Source organism: Triturus cristatus, chromosome 2_1 (assembly GCF_964204655.1).
Source record: "Triturus cristatus chromosome 2_1, aTriCri1.1, whole genome shotgun sequence".
NCBI lineage: Eukaryota > Metazoa > Chordata > Amphibia > Caudata > Salamandridae > Triturus > Triturus cristatus.
Genome location: NC_140581.1, coordinates 289,200,159 through 289,225,497, shown reverse-complemented (window position 1 = coordinate 289,225,497; position 25,339 = coordinate 289,200,159). Strand labels below are relative to the sequence as shown.

The 25,339-nt window shown below is 49.9% G+C and overlaps 1 protein-coding gene across 4 annotated transcripts in view; it reads left to right on the top strand.

Annotated features, from left to right (window-relative positions):
* Nucleotides 1–25,339, top strand: part of RICTOR (RPTOR independent companion of MTOR complex 2) — a 1,453,900-nt gene that overhangs the window by 1,062,869 nt on the left and 365,692 nt on the right. For all 4 annotated transcript variants that reach the window (XM_085631131.1, XM_085631133.1, XM_085631132.1 and 1 more), the window contains one exon: nt 4,427–4,511. In XM_085631131.1, the coding sequence (XP_085487257.1) occupies nt 4,427–4,511 (85 nt within the window). The remainder of the gene's footprint in view (nt 1–4,426; nt 4,512–25,339) is intronic.

The window sequence follows — 25,339 nt, the reverse complement described above, 5'->3', positions numbered from 1 at the left end:
ACGAACCTTCAATTTTGCCTTGCTGGTCCGGCTCCTCCAGACTGGCACCCGCTCCCCTGTGAAAGGGAAGCACCCCAGGCCTTCCTGGTCTGCGACAGAAGCAAGTCCTCCATCTTGCGTGGGTTACGCTTGCCAAGGCTTGTTGGGTCCTAACTTGACATCGACGCCGCCGACAGCAAGAGCCTTCGTGGGACAGCTCGCCTCCTGGTTCTGGTCGTCCTCGACGCCTCCTTGTACCCGTGGCTGCTGGCTGCTGCGACAAGCTTCACCTCTTCACCTGCATCTTCATGACATCGCCTGGTTCCTTCCTGGTTCCTTCCAGGCTCCTGGCTGGTGACCTAGACTCTGTCCCCTCTGCTTGCAGGTATCCTCCTTCCTGATTCCATCCTTGGAATCCACCGGACACACTTCACTGACTGCCTGTCAGCAACTTTCTTCAGGCATCCATAGGAGTCGACGACTAAACCCGACGCAAGTTCACACCTATGCACCCGCAGCCCGTGGGCTAGGTAACTTGAGTACTCCAGTGCTCACAAGGGTATTGACTACCCAAGTGTCTAGTTTCCAAGTCTCTAACTCCTAGTTCCTTCCGAAGTGTCCTAAAACTCTTAATTACTAAATACTACTATTTCTATCGACTTTAACGCATAGCGCGTGAGTGTTTCCACTCTGCACCTGAATCCCGTGGGCCTCCCACTGCCTAGCAACTGATAGGATAGTGTAGCCCCAGCGATTCCCTAGGCCTAGGCCTACACTGTTTGTGACAGTGGTTCTTATACCACTTACTTAGTATATGGTTTGCGTGGCCCCTAGGGCCTAACTGTATTACTTACCTGTGTGACTTATGTATGCTTGAATAAGACTGTGTTGTACTTACCTAGAATCACATAAAGAGTGCTGAGGGTGTTTTGACTAGAATAAATACATTCTATTTTTATAATATATCTGTTGTGATGTCCTTTCATTTGGTATTCAAGGGATTATAATGGTATAACAGCTGGCTTCACATGCCATACAGAGTTTAGCCTAAGACTGCTCTTGTCCATGCTACCACTAGGATAGCTGGTCTATAAGGTCGACTTTACAACCAATCACCATAAGGGTTGTTTGGACTGATACAAGGTGTACACTAGAACTAGTGACATCCTATATCAGGCCAACTTCTCACAGCTCCCCCCTCCAGCCATGCCACCGCAGTACCACCGCATGTCGGGGGATCACTTGCAAATTCTGCAGGAGGAAGTTACGGCCCTCTTGCCCAAGGGGGCCATCGAGCGCGTTCCTGGCCCAGAAGTAGGTCGGGGTTGTTGTTCCCACTACTTTCTGGTTCCCAAGAAGGGCAAAGGGGGCCTATGCCCTATCTTGGACCTCAGGAGGGTCAACGCCTTCCTCCGGAAGGAGGAGTTCAAGATGCTCACCTTAGCTCAGGTTCTGGCTGCCCTAGACCCTGGAGACTGGATGGTAGCGTTGGACTTGCAGGACGCTTATTTCCACATCCCCGTCCTGCCGGCCCACCAGCATTACCTGCGGTTCATGGTAGGCCACGAGCACTTTCAGTTTACCGTGCTCCCCTTCGGCCTCACCAGTGCCCCTTGGGTGTTTCCGAAAGTGATGGCGGAGGTCACAGCTCATCTGTGCAGATTAGGGGTTCCAGTCTTCCCCTATCTCGACCACTGGCTGTTGAAGGCGGGCTCGCCCCAGGCAGTCGTCTCCCACCTCCAGACTACGGCCGACCTCCTGCATTTGCTGGGGTTCTCCATCAGTGTGCCGAAGTCGCATCTGAGTCCCTCCCAGAAGCTCCTCTTCATCGGAGCGGTTCTGGACTCGGCGCTGTTCCAGGTCTATCCTCCGGAACAGCGGGTTGGGGATATTCAGGCTCTGATTCCGATCTTGCGGCCTTTATCCCGGGTTTCGGGCAGGTTGGTGCTGCGGCTTCTGGGTCTGATGGCCTCCTGCATCCTGCTGGTACATCACGCCAGGTGGCCGATGCGGGCTCTGCAGTGGGATCTGAAGTTTCAGTGGGCCCAGCATCGGGGCAACCTGTCCGACCATGTCTTGCTCTCAGAGGGCACTGCAAGACAGTTGCAGTGGTGGCTCACGGACAGCGATTGGGTCAGTGGCATATCCCTCTGCCTACCCCAACTGGAGCACGTAGTGGTGACGGATGCGTCCCTCCTGGGATGGGGGGGTCACATGGGATAGGCGAAGATCAGAGGCCTCTGGTCTCCGGCGGAGTCCCGGCTCCATATCAACCTATTGGAGCAGCAGGCGATCCAGCTTGCACTGAAGGCATTCCTTCCCTCTGTTCGGGGAAGTGTAGTGCAGGTGTTCACGGACAACACCACCGCCATGTGGTATTGCAACAAACAGGGCGGGGTGGGGTCATGGACCCTTTGTCAGGAGGCTTTACGCCTCTGGACATGGCTGGAACATCAGGACATCACCCTGGTGGTTCAACACTTGGCGGGCTCTCTGAACACCAGGGCAGACAAACTCAGCCGCCGGTGCATGATGGATCACGAATGGCATCTGAACTCGGATGTGGCGCAAGGCCTCTTTCGACAGTGGGGTGAGCCTTGGTTAGATCTATTCGTCACTGAAGAGAACGTGCAATGTCAGCAGTTCTGCGTGTTGGAATTTCCAAGGCGGCACTCGTTCGGAGACGCTTTTCGTCGCGAGTGGAGTTGCGGTCTGTTGTACACCTTTCCGCCTATACCACTTCTGCCCAGAGTGCTGAAGAAGATCAGGCGCGACCAGGCCCAAGTCATCCTTGTGGCTCCGGATTTTGCACGAAGATACTGGTATCCCGAGCTACTCAGCCTATCGGCTTGCTGATCAGCCTTCTCTTTTTAAATCCCCTGTTGTTTCTCGATTCTTTAAGGGCATTACTCACATGTTTCCTCCTGTCCCTTTCGTAATGCCTCTTTGGGATTTGAATCTAGTGTTGACCTATCTGATGTGCACTCCCTTTGAGCCGCTTCTTAACTGTCCTCTTCGTCTTCTGACTCTCAAGACTGCTTTCCTGGTTGCCATCACCTCTGCCAGAAGAGTGAGTGAGCTCCAGGCTCTTTCTAAACCTCCTTTCCTCTCTGTCCATCAGGACAAGGTTGTTCTGAGGACTCGCCCTTCTTTTCTTCTTAAGGTGGTTACTGTCTTTCACATCGGGCAGTCCGTTACCTTACCCACCTTCTTTCCGCCTCGCATCCCTCGAAAGAGGAAGAGAGGCTCCACCGCCTGGACCCAAAACGGGCGCTGTCCTTCTATCTGGACCGCACCAAACAGTTCTGGGTGGATGACCAACTCTTTGTTGGCTACGTGGCCGCTAAGAAGGGGCGGGCGGTGTACAAGCGAACCATCTCTCGTGGGTCGTTTTGTGTAGCAAGGTCTGTTATTCCTTAGCTAAAAAGGAAACTCCTGTGGGGCTGAGGGCCCATTCCACTCGGGCCACAGCGGCAAAGACTGCCCTGGGCAGGGGAGTCCCCTTGCAGGACATTTGTCAGGCAGCAACGTGGGCCTCGCTGCACACGTTTGCCAAACATTATTGCCTGGACAGCCAAGTCCGGAGAGACGGCTTCTTTGGCCGTTCCGTTCTCCAGGACTTCCTGGTGTGATCTTGGTTTGCAGACCCACCTCCGAGGTTGGTATTGCTGGGGGTATCTATTTTAAGGTGAGGAATTCAACTAACTTATTTCTTTCAGATGAACAAGTTACTTACTTTCGGCAACGATATATCTGTAAAAACATTAGTTAGTTAGATTCCTCACCACCCCACCTATCCTCCCCGTTCTGCGAGCCGATATCTAGGGTTAAGGTCATCCCTTACAGGGCCCTAGATTCTTGGCACCAGTGTCGGTCTCTTGCATGGCTCTACGTTCCTGGCGCGGAAAGCTGTCTACAAGAACTGACGTCAGCGCGCGAGGGCGGCGTCTAAGTACTCCGACGTCATCCCGGCGATCACGACGCCGACGACGGACGCGGAGCCGCCGACGACGCCACCTAGCGCGTGCAAGGTTATTGCTGACGAAAAAATCTTTCCGGATCCAGCCTGACGCCTGGGGATATTCTAAGGTGAGGAATCTAACTAACTAATGTTTCTTACAGATATATCGTTACCGAAGGTAAGTAACTTGTTTGTCACTACAAACAAAACATAATAATAACGCGTGATTGACCAGTTCACAGTCCAGGGGCAATATCATGACAGTGGCTGCTTTTTCCGATGTGTTTTTTTGTAATGATTTTAGTTATTTTTACAGTAAAGTTTATTCAATTCAAAGTAACATGTCTTTTAAATATAGTTTTTTTTTTTTAAAGGGGAAGTCATTTGTAAACACTTGATACTAAGTGCATAAGCTAGTACAGCAACAGATATTTTTTTGTAATTGTTATGCTAATCTTGCATTAATGTGCCATAACCTGATTTCAGGTAAAGGATACACCATATTTCCAAAAGAAAACAATCCCTCCTAGTGATGACCGTGCAGCACGAATATTGGTACCTGATATCGGAGGTAAACTGCTTAATATAATACAGTTTTTGTAAGTATTTTGATAGCATTTGTGCAATTTGGATTGGCACAGCGGAGCAGTCTTGCAGCTATTTTCAATGATTGCTCATTATTAGGTCTGGCATTAACCAATACCTTCAGAATTTGCTAAAACTATGTATCTGAAAGAAACACGTTAGTTAGATTCCTCACCTTAGAATATCCCCAGGCGTCGGACTGGATCCGGAAGATTTTTCGTCAGCAATACCCCTTGCGCGTCGCTAGGCGTCGTCTGCGGCTCCGCGTCCGTCGTCGGCGTCGTGCGCCGGGATGACGTCGTCGGAGTACTTAGACGCCGCCCTCGCGCGCTGACGTCAGTTCTTCTTTTTTCCGCGCCAGTAAGCGCAGATCCGGGAGAGCTACCCCTTTTAGTCTTTTTTGACTAAATCTTTTTTGATCATTTTTGATCCTTGTCTGTCGACATCTGGTGCCGGTAGGATGCCTGGGTTCAAGGCTTGCGAGGATTGTCATCGACTGATGTCGGTGACCGATCACCACCGCCGGTGCCTCTACTGCTTAGGCCCCGACCACGACGCGGAGTCGTGCAACGACTGCCAGGCCCTGACTTCGAAGGCTAGGCGGGAGCGGTCCCGCAAGCTTCTCGAGCTTCGCCACTCGGCTCCGCGTCGTGCGCGATCCCGGTCCAGGAGGAGGTCCAAGGATCGCTCGCGGAGCCCTAGCCGACGCCATCGATCGTCCGGCTCCAAGTCGTCGGGTAAGTCCAAACGCTCAAAGAAGTCCAAGAGGCGACACCGCTCTTCGGACTCCCCTCGCCGGTCGCGCGACTCGGCCGAGGGTCAGGGTGGTTCCACCCCCGCGGCTCCGGCGGAGCCGCAGGTGCCGCGTCCGCCCCCATACCTTCCGGTCCCTGGGACTGACGCGGCGCCGGCGGAGATCAGTGCCTTCCTCTCGGCCATGAGGAGCCTGGCCCCGCCGTCGACGCCCGCTGGCGCGCCTTCGGGCCCCGCGGACTCGACTGGGCGACCTCGCCTGCCGGCGGCTCCGGCCCCGGCGCCGTCGACGACTCCGGTCTCGACGCCGCAGGTCCCCGCGGGGCCCATGCCTGGGCCCCAGTCAACGCCGGTTGACCTAGTCACTCCTCCACCGGCGCCGACGCCTGAACCACCGACGCAGTCACCGGCGCCTTTGACGCCGACACCCCAGTTTAGCCCTCATCCGGACCCGGCGCCGGCGCGGCGTCGACCGACGCCGCATCCGACGCCGCTTGAGTCCTACCATCTCTACAGTCCGGTTCCGATCATTCCTCCTGTTTATCAGGAATCGGAAGAAGGGGGCGACTGGGAGGGGTTCGAGGACCCTCTGGCTGTTCAGTCACAGCTTTCTCAGGACTGGGCAGATGAACTGGGGGAGGCCAGTGGGCTGGACACCTCGCCAGACACTGGATTCACTTCTCCTCCGACCGTGGCTTCGGAGGAGGGTGCAGCATTTTCTGTGGTGCTGCGCAAGGCGGCCGAGGCCCTTGGGCTCGAGTTGCCTGCCGTGGCTGTGAGGACTAACATCCTCACTGAGGTGCTTCAAACCTCAGCAAGCTCCACTGAGCCTCTGCTGCCGTTCAACGAGGCCCTCACTGACGTTCTGCAGGGCACCTGGTCCAAGCCCTCCACAGTTCCTCCTGTGGATAGGAACGTTGCCAGGCGCCACCGCCCTGCCCTGGGCGACCCCAGTTTCCTGTCCCAACACCCCACCCCCGAGAGTCTGGTTATCCAGGCCTCTACCTCCCAATCCTCCTTCCCGACCGCTCCGCCGGACCGGGATTCCAAGAGACTCGAGCAGTTTGGCAAGAAACTGTTCTCGTCCCTTAGTTTGGGCCTGCGGTCCTTAAATACCGCCTGTCTCTTGGACCGTTATTCCCATTCCCTGTGGGATACGGTGGAGGACGTGCTGCCCCTGTGCCCGGAGGAGGTCCGGACGCGTCTTACCCAGGCTTTGGCCGATGGGAGGGATGCAGCACGGCACGCCATACGATGTGGGCTTGACACCACGGACTCGCTGGGTCGGGCGATTTCAACCACGGTGGCGCTCCGCCGCCACGCCTGGATGCGGTCCACGTCATTTTCCGGGGATGTCCAGACCACCCTCATGGACATGCCCTTTGATGGCACTCGCCTGTTTGGTGAGAAGGCGGACAGTGCGCTGAACCGCTTTAAGGACTCCCGGGCTACGGCCAAGTCCTTGGGCCTTTCGGCTCCGCGGGCGCACACCTCCGCTTTTCGCCCCTTTCGTGGCCAAGGAAGGGGCGCCTCCTCACGTCCGCAAAGCCACCAGCCGCAGAACCAACCTGCGCGCGGTCGCGGACGTGGCTTCCGCCGTGGCGGAAATGGAGGCCGACGTGGTCAGCCCACTTCCACCCCGGCAGCATCCGCCTCAAAGCCCTCCTAGTCCGAGCTTTCAGGCCCATACCACGCCAGTGGGCGGCAGAGTTCGCCATCACCTGCTCCACTGGCGGTCCATTACATCGGACAGGTGGGTGCTGCAAATCGTCCGAAGGGGCTACTCCCTCCCCTTCGAGACGACCCCTCCAGCCATGCCACCGCAGCACCACCGTATCTCGGGGGATCATTTGAATCTTCTCCGCGAGGAAGTTTCGGCTCTCTTGGCCAAGGGGGCCGTCAAGCGCGTTCCGAGCCCAGAAGTAGGTCGTGGTTGTTATTCCCACTACTTTCTGGTTCCCAAGAAGGGCAAAGGGGGCCTACGCCCTATCTTGGACCTCCGGAACGTCAATGCCTTCCTCCGAAAGGACAGGTTCAAGATGCTAACGTTGGCTCAGGTTTTAGCTGTCCTAGACCCTGGAGACTGGATGGTAGCGTTGGACTTGCAGGACGCATATTTTCATATCCCCGTCCTGCCGGCCCACCGGCGTTACCTGCGGTTCATGGTGGGCCAAGAGCACTTTCAGTTTACCGTGCTCCCCTTCGGCCTCACCAGTGCCCCTCGGGTGTTCACGAAAGTGTTGGCGGTGGTCGCAGCTCATCTGCGCAGATCAGGGGTTTCAGTCTTCCCCTATCTCGACGACTGGTTGTTGAAGGCGGGCTCGCCCCAGGCAGTCGTCTCCCACCTCCAGACTACGGCGGATCTCCTGCATTTGCTGGGGTTTTCCATCAACGTGCCGAAGTCACACCTGAGTCCCTCTCAGAAGCTCCTCTTCATCGGAGCGGTTCTCGATTCGGCGCAGTTCCGGGTCCATCCACCGGAACAGCGGGTCCGGGATATACAGGCCCTGATTCCCATCTTTCGGCCTCTATCCCGGGTTTCGGTCAGGCTAGTGTTGCGGCTTCTGGGGCTGATGGCCTCCTGCATCCTACTAGTGCATCACGCCAGGCGGCGCATGCGGGCTCTGCAGTGGGACCTGAAGTTTCAGTGGGCCCAGCATCACGGCAACCTGTCCGACCATGTCTTGATCTCGGAGGGCACTGCACAGCAGTTGCAGTGGTGGCTCACGGACCGCGAGTGGGTCAAGGGCAAGAGCCTCTCCCTTCCCCAACCGGAGCATGTCGTAGTGACGGATGCGTCCCTCCTGGGTTGGGGTGGCCATATGGGGGAGGCGGAGATCAGAGGCCTCTGGTCTCCGGCGGAGTGTCGTCTCCACATCAACCTGTTGGAGTTGAGAGCGATCCGGCTTGCACTGAAAGCCTTCCTTCCCTCTGTCAGGGTAAGTGTCGTGCAGGTGTTCACGGACAACACCACCGCCATGTGGTATTGCAACAAACAGGGCGGGGTGGGGTCGTGGACCCTTTGTCAGGAGGCTCTGCGCCTCTGGACGTGGCTGGAACACCAGGGCGTCACCCTAGTGGTTCAACATCTGGCGGGCTCTCTGAACGCCAGAGCAGACGAACTCAGCCACCGGTGCATGATGGATCACGAATGGCGTCTGAACTCCGAAGTGGCGCAAGGTCTCTTTCAGCAGTGGGGAGAGCCTTGGTTAGATCTATTCGCCACCAAAGAGAACGCGCAATGTCAGCAGTTCTGCGCGTTGGAATTTCCAAGGCGGCGCTCGCTCGGCGACGCTTTTCGTCACGAGTGGAGTTGCGGTCTGTTGTACGCCTTACCGCCTATACCACTTCTGCCCAGAGTGCTGAAGAAGATCAGGCACGACCGGGCCCAAGTCATCTTGGTGGCTCCGGATTGGGCACGAAGATACTGGTATCCCGAGCTACTCAGTCTGTTGACCGATCCCCCGATACGTCTGCCCCTTCGGGAGGATCTTCTGTCGCAGCAGCAGGGGACGGTCCTCCACCCGAACCTGTCCAGCCTCCACCTCCATGCGTGGAGATTGAGCGGCGGCAGTTGATGCCATTTGACTTGCCTCCTGAAGTCTGTGATATCATTCTGGCAGCCAGGCGTCCCTCCACAAAGTCGGTATACGCCTGCCGGTGGAACAAATTTGTGGCATGGTGCACAGCAAAGGCTGTGGATCCCCTTTCCGCCCCTCTTTCTGAGGTTCTCCTCTTCCTTCTTTCTCTGGCCCGGCAGGGCTCTGCCCTGGGCACCCTGAAAGGTTATCTTGCTGCCATCTCCGCCTTCTTGCGGCTTCCTGATCAGCCTTCTCTTTTCAAGTCCCCTGTGGTTACACGCTTTCTCAAAGGCATTACACACACGTTCCCTCCTGTCCCTTTTGTAATGCCTCAGTGGGACTTGAATCTGGTATTGACATTCCTGATGTGCGCTCCCTTCGAGCCTCTTCACAATTGCCCTCTTCGTCTTCTAACTCTAAAGACTGCTTTTCTGGTAGCCATCACCTCGGCTAGACGGGTGAGTGAGCTCCAGGCTTTATCTTCAAAGCCTCCTTTTCTATCTGTTCATCCGGACAAGGTTGTCCTTCGGCCTCGTCCCTCCTTTCTTCCTAAAGTGGTGACTCCATTTCACCTTGGGCAGTCTGTCACCTTGCCCACCTTCTTTCCGCCTCCGCATCCTTCCAAAGAGGAAGAGAGGCTCCACCGTCTGGACCCAAAACGTGCGCTCTCCTTTTATCTGGACCGCACAAAACAGTTCCGGGTGGACGACCAGCTTTTTGTTGGGTACGTGGGCGCTAAGAAGGGGAAAGCTGTGCACAAACGAACCATCTCTCGGTGGGTCGTTTTGTGTATAAAAATTTGCTATTCCTTGGCTAAAAAGGACCCTCCTGTTGGGCTGCGCGCCCATTCTACTCGGGCCACGGCGGCTACTACTGCCTTGGGACGGGGAGTCCCTTTGCAGGACATCTGTCAGGCGGCGACGTGGGCTTCGCTACACACGTTTGCCAGGCATTATTGCCTTGACAGCCAAGTCCGGAGCGATGGCTTCTTTGGCCGTTCTGTCCTCCAGGACTTTCTGGTGTGATCTTGGTTCGCAGACCCACCACCGGGGATGGTATTGCTTGGGTATCTATTCTAAGGTGAGGAATCTAACTAACGTGTTTCTTTCAGATGAACAAGTTACTTACCTTCGGTAACGATGTATCTGTAAGAAACATTAGTTAGTTAGATTCCTCACCGACCCTCCCATCCTCCCCGTTCTGCGAACTGACATCTAGGGTTAAGGTTATCCTTTTCAGGCCCCTAGATTTTATTTTTGGCACCAGTGTCGGTCTTTGCATGGCTCTGCGTTCCTGGCGCGGAAGGCTATGTACAAGAACTGACGTCAGCGCGCGAGGGCGGCGTCTAAGAACTCCGACGACGTCATCCCGGCGCACGACGCCGACGACGGACGCGGAGCCGCATACAACGCCTAGCGACGCGCAAGGGGTATTGCTGACGAAAAATCTTCCGGATCCAGTCTGACGCCTGGGGATATTCTAAGGTGAGGAATCTAACTAACTAATGTTTCTTACAGATACATCGTTACCGAAGGTAAGTAACTTGTTCTTATAATATACTTACTCATAGGGGCTCTTGGCAGGCCAGCTCTCTTCAGCCATGTGATTGAGAGATATATATATATGTATATATATATATATATATCTCCAAAGAACTCCTTCCCATCACGCCCACTCCCATCGGCTGAGGAAAGAGCACGGACCACGTAGTTTGTACTGCTGGCTATTTTATTGTTGCTCCCAACAGACCATAGTAGCCATGACTCGTTTCGTCCCTCACAGGGGACTTGATCATATATATATATATATTCAACATTGCCTCCTCTTTAATAAAGAGAACTGCCTGCACTCCAATGTGGGAATATTTCATCCGACTTTTATTAGGCAAACCAGCAACACTCAGGACGCATGATGTAAACTATTTATGCTACTAATGCTTTCTGATGGATACATCTGCCTGTGGATTCCTCACCTTGTGAATATCCCCTGTGCCAGCATTCTACGGAATTTTTCCTAGCTCTCCACACCAACGTGGACGTCATAATTCCACGGCTCTGCTCGCGACTCCGTATGATGTCACCGGACCATAAGAGGCCCATATCGATGTCATGACGTCAGTTCCCTTATTTCCGCGCCATCGATTCGTAACGGTTTTCTAGCACTTTCCTTGGTTGAAGAGTTACTTTGTTGTTAACTTGTGAGTTACTGTATTTTAAAGTACTCATGTCTTCGTTGAGGAAGTCAGCATTTAAGCCGTGTAGGGAATGTGGGGGTCACATGTCCATCACTGACCCCCATGAAGATTGCTTATGGTGTCTGTCGTCGGATCACGGCGTGAAGGACTGTTCCTGTTGCTGGAAAATGAACCCAAAGGCACTTAAGGAACGGGAAGCGAAGCTGTTTATGGCCAAGGCGAAGAAGGAAGGTAGAGGTCGCAAGCGATACAAGTCGAAGCCGGAGTCGTCGACTTCGCACTCGTCAAGTCGAGAAGACATAAGAAAAAGAGGAAGCATGAGTCTCGGCACCGATCGACGAAGGGTAGGGCTTCGAAATCGCCTTCACCTCGACGTCACAGTAGGGACTTTGTTTCACCTTCTCCTTCTCCTCGTGTCACTTTGGAGAAGTCTCCTTTGCCTAAGGTAACTCCGGCGCAGTCTCCAGCGCCGAGGGGTTCACCAGCTTCCGACTCCGGGCCGAATCAGGTTGCTGAACTCTCTCCTGTGCCTGAAGGTGAACCAGTGGATCCGGTAGAGGCTCCGTCGGCTCTGGCGCCGGTTACTTCCCGGCTGGATACCGGATCGAATCCATAACCGCAATTCCCGGCTCCAGGGGCGGATCCGTTGCATTTTTCAAATGCCATGTATGGAGTATTTCATAGAGCAGCCTTCCCATCCGGAGCACCTTCAGGTCCCATGGGTCCGCTGGCATTCAGTTTGGGCGTGCCACAACACTATGCTCAGGCACCATTTATGCCCTTCATGCCGATGGCGCCGTCATGGCAGTTTCTGCGCCGTCTGGAGAGTTTTCCTCCCGGCCTCATCTGGATCGTGTGCCTTCGTCGGAGCCTCCCTCGACGCCGGCGCCAGCTGCGCCGCGTGTGACGCCTCCGAGCCCACGAACGGCGCTGCCGACGCCGTGTCCACGGGTTCATTCACGGAGAGAGGCTCAGAGGCTTATAGAAGAGGAGCAGTATCATGCAGAGGAAGTGGAGGAAGGTGAATTAGATGATTCAATGGATAAGTTTGAAGGAATTCAGGAGGCAAGCGGATTGGACACCACTCCTGAGTGGGAACTTACTTCTTCGAGGTCTTCTCCGCCTCAAGAGCTGGCTCCTTACTATTTGGTAATAAAGAAGGCTACGGAGCTTTTACATTTTCAGTTGACTTCTGCTGAATATAAGCCGAACTTATTGACGGAGGTTCTACATTCGCCTTCCTCAATTGTTGAGACTCTGTTGCCTTTTAATGAGGCCATCCTGGATCCTATCATGGACTTTCTTCGCCTGCTGTTTCAAGGGCTGTGGCTTGAAAATATAGAGTAGCTGCAGGGGATCCTAGCTTTTTTTCTTCACATCCATCTCCAGAGAGTTTGGTAGTGCAAGCATCCTGCTCCAAACAATCTTTGGATTGCGTATTTCCACATCCCAATTCTGAAGTCGCACAGTTAGTATCTCTGTTTTACGGTTGGGTCGCAACACCAGTTTGTGGTCCTCCCATTTGGTCTTACTACTGGACCTCGAATCTTCACCAAGGTGATGGCGGTGGTGGCTGCCCATCTCAGGAGGTTGGGGATTCTGGTTTTCCCCTACCTGGACGACTGGCTACTGAAAGCAGAGTCGCCAGAGATGGTGCAACATCATCTGCAGGTAACATCACATCTGTTATTCAACTTGGGTTTTTCAATCAATGTGCCTAAATCTCACCTGGTGCCCTCTCAACGCAACCTGTTCATAGGGGCGGTTCTGGACACTACTGTGTGTCGAGCATTTCCTCCTCCACAAAGAATTCTCGACATTCAGGAGATGATCCCTTTATTCCACAATGGAGCAGTTGTTCCAGTTCTGAAGGTCCTGTGTCTGCTCGGTCTGTTCACCTCCTGCATTCAGTTGGTCAACCATGCACGCTGGCACATGAGGGCGCTCCAGTGGTGTCTCCGCAGGCAGTGCTATCAGCACAACGGGGATCTCGGGGAGTCAGTCAATATCTCCAGAGAAGCTGCAGCGGATCTGTCTTGGTGGAGTGTGGAGGGCAATCTGTCTCAAGGAAAGCCCTTTTATCTTTCTCAAACTGTGGCCACAGTGATAACGGATGCCTCCACCCTAGGGTGGGGTGCTCATCTGGGGGATCTGGAGATCAAGGGTCTTTGGTCTCCAGAGGAAAGATTGCTTCATATCAATCTTCTGCATTTGCGGGCGATACGTTTGGCGCTCAAAGCCTTTCTCCTTTCCCTTCGCGGTCAGTCGGTTCAAGTCCTGACGGACAACACTACCGCGATGTGGTATGTCAACAAGCAGGGTTGTACTGTCTCTGCAGAGAGGCTTTGCGACTTTGGTCCTGGGCTCAGGACCATCAGATTTGCTTGATGAGGAATCATCTGGCAGGGGTGCTGAACGTACGTGCGTACAGTCTCAGTCGACAGTTTTCCGCCGACCACGAGTGGAGGCGTCATCCAGAGGTAGTTCAGCACATCTTCCGGACGTGGGGGACTCCTCGGGTGGACCTGTTTGCCACTCAAGAGAACGCGCATTGCCCATCTTTCTGCAGTCTCTAGTTTCTGATGCAGGGGGCGTTTGGGGATGCGTTTCAGTTGAGTTGGGGCTCACAACTCCTTCACGCGTTTCCTCCCATACTCTTGATTCCTCGGGTTCTGAGAAAGATTCGCCAAGACCGGGCCCAAGTTACATTGATCCCCCCGGATTGGCCAAGAAGCGTGTGGTACACAGATCTACTTCACCTTTCGTCGCACCCTCCGCTCCGTCTCCCTCTCAGGGCCGACCTCCTCTTGCAGTCGAAGGGGCAGGTTCTACACCCCCACCTCCAGATCCTGCACCTTCATGCCTGGAGATTGAACAGGGCAACCGGAGTTCTTTCTCTCTCCCACCGGACGTAGTGGATGTTATATTATCATCCAGGCGACACTCCACTAAGTCAATTTATTCCTATAGATGGTCTAAGTTTGTAAAATGGTGTGGAGAGAGATCCATTGACCCTTTAAAGGCCCACTTGTCAAATGTGCTTCAGTTTGCTCTTTCATTGGCTCAGCAGGGTTTTACTGTGGCGACAGTTAAGGGCTATTTATCAGCCTTATTGGCTTTTCTGTGTCTTCCAGATCAGCCGTCGTTATTTAAATCTCCTATTGTTTTAAGATTTATCAAAGGTCTTACTAATAGGTTTCCACCTACTCCCTTTGTAATGCCACAGTGGGACCTTAATCTTGTTTTAACTTTTTTGATGGGGTCCCCTTTTGAGCCCCTTCATAGCTGTCCTTTGAGGCTGTTGTCTTTTAAAACGGTCTCTCTTGTAGCCAAAACCTCAGCAAGGAGGGTGAGTGAGCTTCAAGCTCTTAGTTCTAAACCCCGTTTTTAACCTTACATGCTGAAAGGATGGTCCTCAGGACCAGGGCTGCTTTCCTACCTAAGGTAGTTACTCCTTTTCATCTGGGGCAGTCCATTACTCTCCCTGTGTTTTATCCTTACCCTTCCAAGGAGGAGGAGAGTCTTCACCGCTTGTACCCTAAAAGAGCAGAGAGCTTTTATTTGGACAGAACAAAAGACATACGTTTGGAAGATCAGCTCTTCGTGGGCTATGTTGGACACTCAAAAGGCAAAGCTGTACACAAGCGCACTCTGTCCAGGTGGATCATCCTAACCATCAAGATCTGCTACGCCCTGGTTGGTAAGGTTCCACCTGAGGGTATTAGAGCTCATTCTACTAGAGCTAAGTCTTCCACCTCTGATTTGGCCAGTGGTGTTCCAGTTGCAGACATTTGTAAAGCTGCGGCTTGGGCCTCCCTCCATACTTTCACAAAGCATTATTGCGTAGGCTCTGATATGAGGAGGGAGGGCCATTTCGCGCGCTCTGTCTTGCAGGACTTTTTGGTATAGGAACAGTAGACACCCTCCTTCGGGAGTTGGACTGCTGTGGGAATCTAGTCACAAGGTGAGCAATCCACAGGCAGATGTATCCATAAGAAGAACAAGTTACTTACCTTCGGTAACGCTTTTTCTGGTGCATACAGTATCTGCCTGTGGATTCCTCACTGACCCACCCGCCTCCCCGTTGTCCACCTTTGTATACCTAAAAAGATAACTTTTTTGGCTGGTTGTTTATTCATTGTATTTTCTATCTAGTACATTTATAGGAAATGCTGATGTTTTTAGCTTCCCTTTTTTACTTTGTGCTATATATATATTGGTTCAAATGTTGTGTACTATGTATACTTGAGTCTGTGTCAGTCCACCTGTTCGCCTCGGAGGCAGGGAAAAAATGGGTAGAACTGACGCCATCACGCCGACGTGGCTCTCTTATGGCTCCGGTGACGTCATACGGAGTCGCGAGCGGAGCCGTGGAATTATAATGTCGGCGTGGAGAGCTAGGAAAAATTCAGTGGAATGCTGGCGCAGGGGATATTCACAAGGTGAGGAATCCACAGGCAGATACTGTATCCACCAGAAAAAGCGTTACCGAAGGTAAGTAACTTGTTCATTTGCACAATGTGAAAATATAAAAACAAATCAATTCATTTTTATAAAAAATATGCGCATATACATGTTAAACATTGCTTTCACGTACATAAGAGAATCAAGCCGCATTTGTTGGTTTGTAGGTTTTACGACTTCATTGGCACTGTCACTTTAAAATATGGTGTAAAAAATGGTATAAAAATCACGTGGTTAACAGAGCGCGTCGTGATCAAGGCCCTTCGGGGCTGAAACGCACAATGGCTACCATATAACTTGTGGTTAATAAAAAATTACCTAAACGCTCATCAGTGTTCCGTGCTCCATCTTTTGGAAGATTCCGAAGTACCGGTGGTTGGTGAAGTGCCTGTGATATGTCAAGCTGGTTGTTGTCTTCCCCGACTTAACACGGACCCCTCCTCGCAAAGGGCAAGCAGTCGGACAAGGAAGGCTGAGTCTGGTAACGGACACCGCATTTTTAATCCTGGAGGATATTCTGCAGCCTTGCCCCCCAGCTACTGCAACGAAAGTCCACACGGATCTCGGAGTGTGGCGGACCCAGGTCGGAGGACTCGGAAGACGCCAGCACTGGAGTGAAGGTAGGACGAACTCTAAATCTGCTGGGTGAGGAGTAGAGCGGGGACCGTGATTAAGGGAACCAAAAGACTGTAAAACACACATTCGTCTGTTCCCCAGTACCGAGTCCCGTATTTACAAGATTTATTAAAACCACAAAATATGTCGGCCGACGCGCTCCGTGATTGAGAGGCGGCTGCTTTCTAAATGTTTGATGACGCACGTAGTCCCAGCCTAAACTTGGTTCCCCAGAATGCACCAATAAGCAATACCGTCACCAGCCTTAGGGAGAAAATGCAGTACTTGGAGAAACTTATGAAAAGTGAACAGAGCAAATGGTGGGAGGGCAAATCCCTCCAAAGATACTTAGATGTTGGAAGGATCCCGCACGGTCTAAGAATCCTAATAGCACCAAGCTACGAGACCCCGGATCCAAAAATTATGAAAGAGTGGCGGAAACTAATTTAGAACCCTCCAAAAGACTAGTAATGACTTTAGTCAAATACGCAGAGGTTGCCCGTCTCAAATTACAGAAACAAATTGAACATCTAAATGACGAAATAAGCAATCTAAATCAAAGCCAAGATGAAACAAAACTACATGACGAAATGACAAAATGACTGCGAAAAGAAGAGGAAAAAATAAGAGAATGCAAAACATAAAAATTCCACAGGGATAAGGCCGATTATGAATGCGGCCGCATCTTCACCTTTGCCAGGAAATACGACTCCCTGAAAGTATCCAGAAACAACAGGCTGTCTAGACCAAAGCCATTACCAGCACAAATAGAGGAGCGCAAGCAGATTCCTCTACCTCTGAATTAAGCTCCGCGATGGAAAGTGAGACGGAACTTGAATCCAGAAATTTCAGAGGCCTGCAAGTCCCAGGTAAACTGTCACTTGAGCAGGAAGTGGGTTTTTATGCGAAGAACAAAGACAAACGCTGCGCCCAAGACCTCCACAACAACAAAGACAAGGAAAAACAACTCAATCAGACGAAGGGAGAGTGGACACGCTAACAGGCGGAGAACAAAGGAAACCAAACGCAAGGAAATGGAAGCGCAAACAAAAGACCCAGTAACATCAAACAATACAGTCGTCAACCTTGTAGGAGAGTAGGGTCTGCTTTCTATGTTCACCCCCACTTTTTGCTTTTGCTTTACTGGTTTTCGACTTAGATGTGGCTGTGGGCCTGCTAATCAGACCCACAGCCCTGCTGTTCTCTCTCTAAATTGATACTATGTACTTTAGGTGCATAACCCATTTGGATAGGATCACCTTATTGGCCCCTGTACAGTGTACCTTAGGTACCCAGGGCATAGGTGTACCCTAGGCCTACCAGGGGCTGCAGCATGTATTATGCCACCCCTGGCCTGGCCTTCCATTATGACACAACTGGCTGATCACTCAGCTGGGGCAAGGTTGTGTAATCACTCCTTGCTTAGGTGTAGTATTCCTATACCTAACTTACATATAGACACATGTGTACCTATCAGCCACTCCTATGGCAGGCCTTAACAATCCTGGAGGCAGAGTGCTTGGTAACATGTGAGATGGTGCTCTAGCATGAGCTGAGCCTGTCTGCAGCTTTCGGAACCATGTCCTTATAGCTGTTCTATGATATAGCCTACCATATACTCTTAAAGTGCCTTATAATCTTAAACGGTTATGGTAACTATGGTTTGGCTTTATCAAAACATGTCGTGTAAGGTGTCTAACACTTTGGAATAATACCCCCATCCCATTTCTGGGGATGAGGATATTATCCCTCCCTTCTAGAGGGAGAAGACATGTTGTAACCTACTTACCCGGTTAAAGTTAACCAGAGCCCCAGCATCACAAAATGGATGCTGCTGCCACAGACACGAGTCTGACCTCCTGCTGCTGGGAGTGATCCCAGCAAGGGAGGCTTGGACAATAGGTTTCCTGCCTTGGGAGGTGCGAGCACCACCCCAGACAGGCCTTAGTGTATTGGGGCAGGGAGGGATGAAAAGAATGAGACATGCCTGGGGCACACAAGGTGTCCCGTGCATAGTCCAGTTCAAACCGGTGCTGGGGCTCTCCAGCCCCAGTCCTGGCGCGAAACTGGACAAAGGGAAGGGGGTGTAACCACCCCCTCCAGGTCCCACCCATAAGGCGTGACCTAGCAGGCAACCCAGCCCCCCAGATTAGTATAAGAGTGGTAGCTGGGCCCCAGGAGATTAGATTATCCTGAACCTGCAACTTGAACAGAAACTCTGGACCTTCAACATTCCACGAAAGAAGAAGACTGAAGAATCTCCCTTGTGGCCAAGGAGTGGCTACCCTGTGCAAACAGGCACCATCAAGAGACTACCCTTTGCTTTGCTGAAGTTCTACGAGGGACCGACTGCAGAGCCCGACCAGAGCCTTGACTTCCAGACTTCTCCGACCCTGATCCACATCCACAGCCGAGCTGAGATCCGTGGAGGCGACGAGAGACGTGGGACCGGCTACCTTGGAAAAGTGGCGAGTATCTTCCAGCGCAGCTTCTGAGGCACCCTCGAAGTTGTGCACCGGGGATTGAGAAGCCCCAACCCCAAGCACCATCTGCACCGAAGATCAGCCCCCCACACTCCACGAGTCCTGCGTGGGGCCCTTTGGCATTTTCCTGCTTGCCGCGTCTGTCCGGTTGCTTGCCCGTTGGCTAGCGGCCTTTGTGACGACACACCTTGAAATCTTCACTGCTGGTTTGGCTCCTCCAGACTGGCTCCCGCTTCCTTGTAAAAGAGAAGCACCCCAGACCTTCCTGGTCTGCACCAGAAGCAAGTCCTCCGTTCTTCGTGGGTTCCGCTTGCCAAGGCTTGGTGAGTCCTAGTTCGACTTCGACGCCGACGACAGCAAGAGCCTTCGTGGGACAGCTCGCCTCCTGGTCCTGGTCGTCCTCGACGTCTCCTGGTACCCGTAGCTGCAGCGACAAGCTTCACCTTTCACCTGCAATCTTCACGACATCGCCTGGTTCCTTCCTGGTTCCACGTGGTCACTGGCTAGTGACCTTGACTCTGTCCCTTCTGCTTGCAGGTCTCCTCTCTTCTTGATCCCAGCCTTGGGATCCACCGGACACTCTTCACTGACTGCCTGTCAGCAACTTTCCTTCAGGCATCCATAGAAGTCCACGACGAAACCCGACGCAAGTTCACACCTATGCACCCGCAGCCCGTGGGCTAGGTAACTTGGGTACTTCGGTGCTCACAAGGGTAGTGACTATCCTAGGGTCTAGTTTCCGAGTCTCGACTCTCTAGCTGCTTCAGAAGTGTCCTTAAACTGTTAATTTCTAACTGCTAGTAATTCTATCGACTTTTACGCATTACGCGTGAGTGTTTCCACTCTGCACCTGAATCCCGTGGGCCTCCCACTTCCTAACTGTTGCTAGTGTAGTGTAGCCCCAGCGATTCCCTAGGCCTAGGCCTATCCTATTTCCGTGACAGTGGTCCTTATACCACTTCTTTAGTATATGGTTTGCGTGGACCCTAGGGCCTAACTGCATTACTTACCTGTGTGACTTAATGTATGCTTGAATAAGACTGTGTTGTACTTACCTCTAATCTCATAAAGAGTGCTGAGAGTTTGACTAGAATAAATACACTTTATTTTATATATATATCTGTTGTGGTGTCCTTTCATTTGGTATTCAAGGGATTATATATGGTATCACAGCTGGCTTCACATGCCATTCTGAGTTTAGCCTAAGACTGCTCTTGTCCATGCTACCACTAGGATAGCTGGTCTATAAGGTTGACTTTACAACCAATCACCATAAGGGTTGTTTGGACTGATATAAGGTGTACACTAGAACTAGTGACATCATACATCAGGCCAACTTCTCACAAACCTATCCAACATCAAGTTGAATGACACAGAAAACAAAATACTCACTCTTGGCTTATCGTACTATCCAAAGAAAAGGTTCAACTATGCATCAACGAGAACTGACATATTCAAGGGAATACGCAAACTCATGTTGAAAAAATTTCACTTGTTGAATAAGAGACCAGGACAAAAAAGACATGAGGAGGATGTAACTGACACCAAACAAACATCACCTCCTTTCAACCTCACTGCTACTAACATGCCAACACTGAGGGACATATAAGAACTAGCCCAAGAGAACTCACAAAGTAACAGCGATTCTGCAATCGAGATGAATGAAGTGGACACCAAGCTCAACAGACAGCCCAAACAAAATACGCAATTCAAACCAGAATCAACATTTATCCCGATAGCACTCGGAGATTCAATTGACATCTTTCACAAATAGGTCATTGCCGGTATAAAACTACTCGATCACAAAGTGAGCAACACAGTCAGAAACAAATACAACAGACAAGAAAAACAGTACCACCAACTCATGGAAAAACTAAAGAAAAACCCACAACTAATCATAAGAAACGCAGACAAAGGTGGCAAACTGGTAATCTGGGTGAAGTTAATTTATATTGAAGAAGCTACAAGGCAACTATCAGATCGCAAATGTTATCGCAAAAGTGATACTTTGTCCTTGAAAGCAACATACAATGTATTTTATAACAAACTACTGGCATGGAAGAGTACAGGCTTAATATCAACGGATGAATATAAATTCCTTAAAAATGAAACGCCTACAATTCCAGTAATTTACTTCATCCCCAGGTTACACAAGGACCCCCTGAAACCACCTGGTAGACCTATAATATCTGCACGCAACAGCCTGACAGAGAAAACCTCTCAATATATAGACAATTTACTGCAGGAGTACGTTCAAAGTCTTCCATCATATCTAAAAGACACCGGCGATTTCTTATCAAAGATTGATGATTTTAGTTGGCAAGAGGACTTTCTATTAATGACGATGGATATCACAGCACTATATACTAGTATCAATCATAAAGATGTAATCAGGGCAGTGCAACATTACCTTAGAAGAAGACCTGCAGAACAAGAACAGCAAGCAAAATGTTGATCAAAATGATTGAATTCTGTCTAAACAATAATATTTTTGTTTTTTAAAGTGCTTTATACCAACAACTACGCGGGGTGGCTATGGGGGCCAGCTTCTCCCCCAGCTACGCCTGTCTACACATGGGCTGGTGGGAGGAGCTAGTCCTACTGACAAATCATGGACATGCATTACAAAACAATGTAAAACTCTGGTTGAGATATATTGACGATCTGTTTTTAATCTGGCAAGGGACTTTGCAAGAGGCAAAAAGCTTTATCGATAATCTTAACAAAAATTATCTTAATTTAGAATTTACTGCACAGATAAACTCTGAAAAGGTAACATTTTTAGATGTTTAGGTGTACCTTAAAGAAGGAAAAATGGAGACAAGGGCACATAAAAAATCCACAGCCGGAAACTCAGTTCTACATGCCTCTAGTGCCCACCCTCAACACCTAATTCAGAGCATCCCCTATGGTGAGATGATAAGGCTTAAACGAATATGCAGTAACCCTCAAGATCTATACAAAGCACAGCAAAACAGCAAAGCTAGGTTGCTAGAGAGGGACTATTCGAGGAAATGTATTGAGATGCCTAAAAAGTAAGAAAACACCTAGGGCAGAGCTACTTGCATCCAAGCAATCATAAGCCCCTACATCAACTACAGCCAGTAGCAGAAACAAACCACAAAACGATGGGGAGACTTTCAGGTTAATGCTGGGGTATAGAACCAAGCAACAGAGATATATCAGATTATCAAAAGAAATTGGCCTATTATAATAAATGATTCCACAATAGGCCACCTATTACCCAGAACACCAGCTATAACATGCAGCAGAGCACCATCAATGAAAGACGAGTTAGTACAAAACAACCCCATTGACAAAATACAGGGAAACGGGCTTTCTAACAGAAAAGGATTTACGAAATGCAGAACATGTAGGGCATGTCAATTCGGTATCACCAAAACATTGTACTCAAGGCCATTTCGCACAAGAAAAGATCATTGATAAAGCTTTAACCTGTAAGACCGACCATGTGGTGTATGTTCTAGAGTGCCCCTGTGGGTTGAGATGCGTTGGCAGTACCAAACTACAGGGCACAAAAGAATATTGCAGCACATACGAGCCATTAAAAACTCAGATCAAACATACCCTGTGGCTCGACATTTCAGGGGAAAACATCAATAAGATCCTCACAATCTAAGATATTATCTGATTGATACCATACCCAACAACAAAAGGCCGGTAACAGGGAAAAAGCGTTACGCAGGCTGGAAACCAAATACATCTTAGAGTTTGACTCTACTCCTGGGGGACTGAACATGACTGAGGACCTTCACACATGTTTAAAAGCTATGTGAAGTACATTACGCAAGCAATAACAAGTCACAGTTCAGGTATTCATACCATAAACGCAAACTAAAAGACAATCAAAGATGCACAAGCAGCAAAGGCTAAAGATCACCATAGTAAAAACAATTATTGTTTATATTGATCGATTTTATCCATTACGTTTTACACAATCTATTTGCACTAAGAGGTCCATCCTGCACTTGCACTTTTAGATAAATTCCACTGTTGCACTTTTAAGCCAACACAGCTGATCTGGTAATATTTATGGCCATTCATTGTACAGGAAAAATTAAAGTTGTACACACTTGAAATGAACTAGTAAGACTTTGACTAAGTCTTAAACTGCTTTCTTTGCACATCTGATAATGTTTTTAACATAATTCACACTTTTAAGAATCCATTGTTTTAGCATTATGTATTCATATAGATTTTACGATGATATTTAAAATCATATTTTTGAAAAGATATTTATACCATGATGTAAACTATTTATGCTGCTAATGCTATTTGCACAATGTGAACATATAAAACAAGTTCATTTTTATAGAAAATATGCGAATATACATGTTAAACATTGCTTTCATGTACATAAGAGAATCAAGCAGCATTTATTGGTTTGTAGGTTTTACGGATTCATTGGCACTGTCACTTTAAATCTGGTGTAAAAAATGGTATAAAAATCACGTAGTTAACCCCTTCAGCGCGGCGCGGATTACCGCGCTGTGCTGAAGGGTTCGTGCGCGGGCGGGGCCATGACGGAGCGGTTCCGTCATCCGTACAGCGCAACCGATGCGCATGACGGAACCGCTCCGTCATGCGCATCGAAAGGGTTAAGAGAGAGCGAGTCATGTGATCAAGGCCCTTTGGGGCTGAAACGTGTAATGGCTACCATATAACTTGTGGCTAATAATAAATTACCTAAACGCTCATCAGTGGTCCGTGCTCCTTCTTTTGGAAGATTCCGAAGTACCTGTGGTTGGTGGAGTGATATATATTATTGCATCCTCTTTAATAAAGAGAACTGCCTGCACTCCAATGTGGGAATATTTCATCCGTCTTTTATTAGGCAAACCAGCAACACTCCGGATGCGTTTCAGCTTCTACTTTAAGCCTTTATCAACTGAAAGGCACGCCATGATTTCTTTAATATGCATGCACGTATGTTAATTACAACCATGTGGTCATCTTAAAGCTCTAGCTCCCCGTTACAATGTAGTAATGCTTTGAAAAGTGTCAACGTAAATATTTTAAACAGGAAACCAGGCAAGTGTAAAACATACTGTGCAGATAAATGTTCCATTTTAAACAAAAACGACACCCCTTTTAAATGCTGCAAATTCGATTCAAAGTCCGTGACATACATACATACACGCATACATACATACATACATACATACATACATATATATACATACACACACACACACATATATCCCAACTAATAGTTTTACCTAAACCATGACTGAACAAGCATTGGCAGATAACACCAAGCCTATTGGCTTTGCCAATGCTTGTGTTGTGTACCACATCCGAGATCTTCAGGTGCACTTTGCGACTTGCTTCTAGTTCTCTGTATGTATTTGCATACACCCAAGGAGATTTCTGGGAACATAATAAATTGCTGCTAATTGTTTACTTTACAAGCATGTGTATCCACGTTTGCATTTGGTACCAATGTCAGTAATGTAGGCGGCGCTTACAGATTGCTCTATTTCCTTAGAACTCTCACCCTAGTAGCAGAGGCTTTGCATTATTGTATGTCTCATACCCAGGAATTATTTCTTTGCCTTCACAGCAGACAGTAGTGCCACAAACACACTTTGGTACTGTAAACTTGCTGTTAAATGGTTTCTGCTACAGGTAGTTAGGCTATAGGAGTTCTGCACCCTAGAATCCTTCTTGTCAACTCATCTTGCCCTTGAGAGCCTAATTGTGTAGGTAACAACACAAAGGAATTAAGTTGCTTTCCGACTTAATCTCCAGATAAGAGAATCCAACTATTTAGATTCTTTAGAACAAAATGTTTTTGAATCGAACATTTCAGCTTTCAAGTCCTGAAATCCTTACTGCCTTTTGCTTTGATAAATGCACCATTTTGGAGAAATGGTTTTGTTAGTGACAGCAAACTGTCAGAACCAACATATAGCCCTTCAAGAATCTAGTTTGGGATGGCATTGCTCTTTCCAAACAAACCATGCAAACAGGGTTTGGCATTGTGGTTGACATGTACGTGGGCTCCATTATGTTTTGTTTTTGGGGAAGGAATGATTTGATGCGTACCATCCGGTCTTTTTTGTGACATACAGGTACAGTTGACGAATATGCCTTATGGTGGCCAGGAGTTATTTGGTGAAATGGAAGACTCTGATTGATTGATTGATGGGGAACTTATATAGCGCAACTATCGCCCTACGGGCATCCTGGCGCTTAGACTGAGGAACGACAACAGAGATAACAGAAAGGAGTCATGACCGCTAGCCTGGTTTAAGCTTTGGGATATAACCAGGTCTTGAGTCCCTTACGGAATTCAAGAAGGGAATTGCACTGCCGCAAGTTCACCGGAAGCTTGTTCCACATGCCGGAGGCTACTGTGCTGAAGGCTCTTCCACCCACCCTAACACGCTTATACCTCGGAACCACCAATAGGCCAGCAGTAGAGGAGCGCAATTGCCTACTTGGTAGGTAGTGGGCGAACTTATCCTGTAGGGGGGCTGGGCCCAGTCCATGCACTGCTCGAAAGGAGATGCACATGGACTTAAAAAGGACCCTTTCCCTTACAGGAAGCCAGTGTAGATCCTTTAGTGCTCTGGTGGACGAGGCACAGCGTCGCCTCTCAAGTACCAATTTAGCTGCGGCAGACTGTATCCTCTGCAATCCTTGAAGAATGTACTGCGGAGCCCCCAAGTAAAGGGAGTTGCAGTAATCGAGTCTGCTT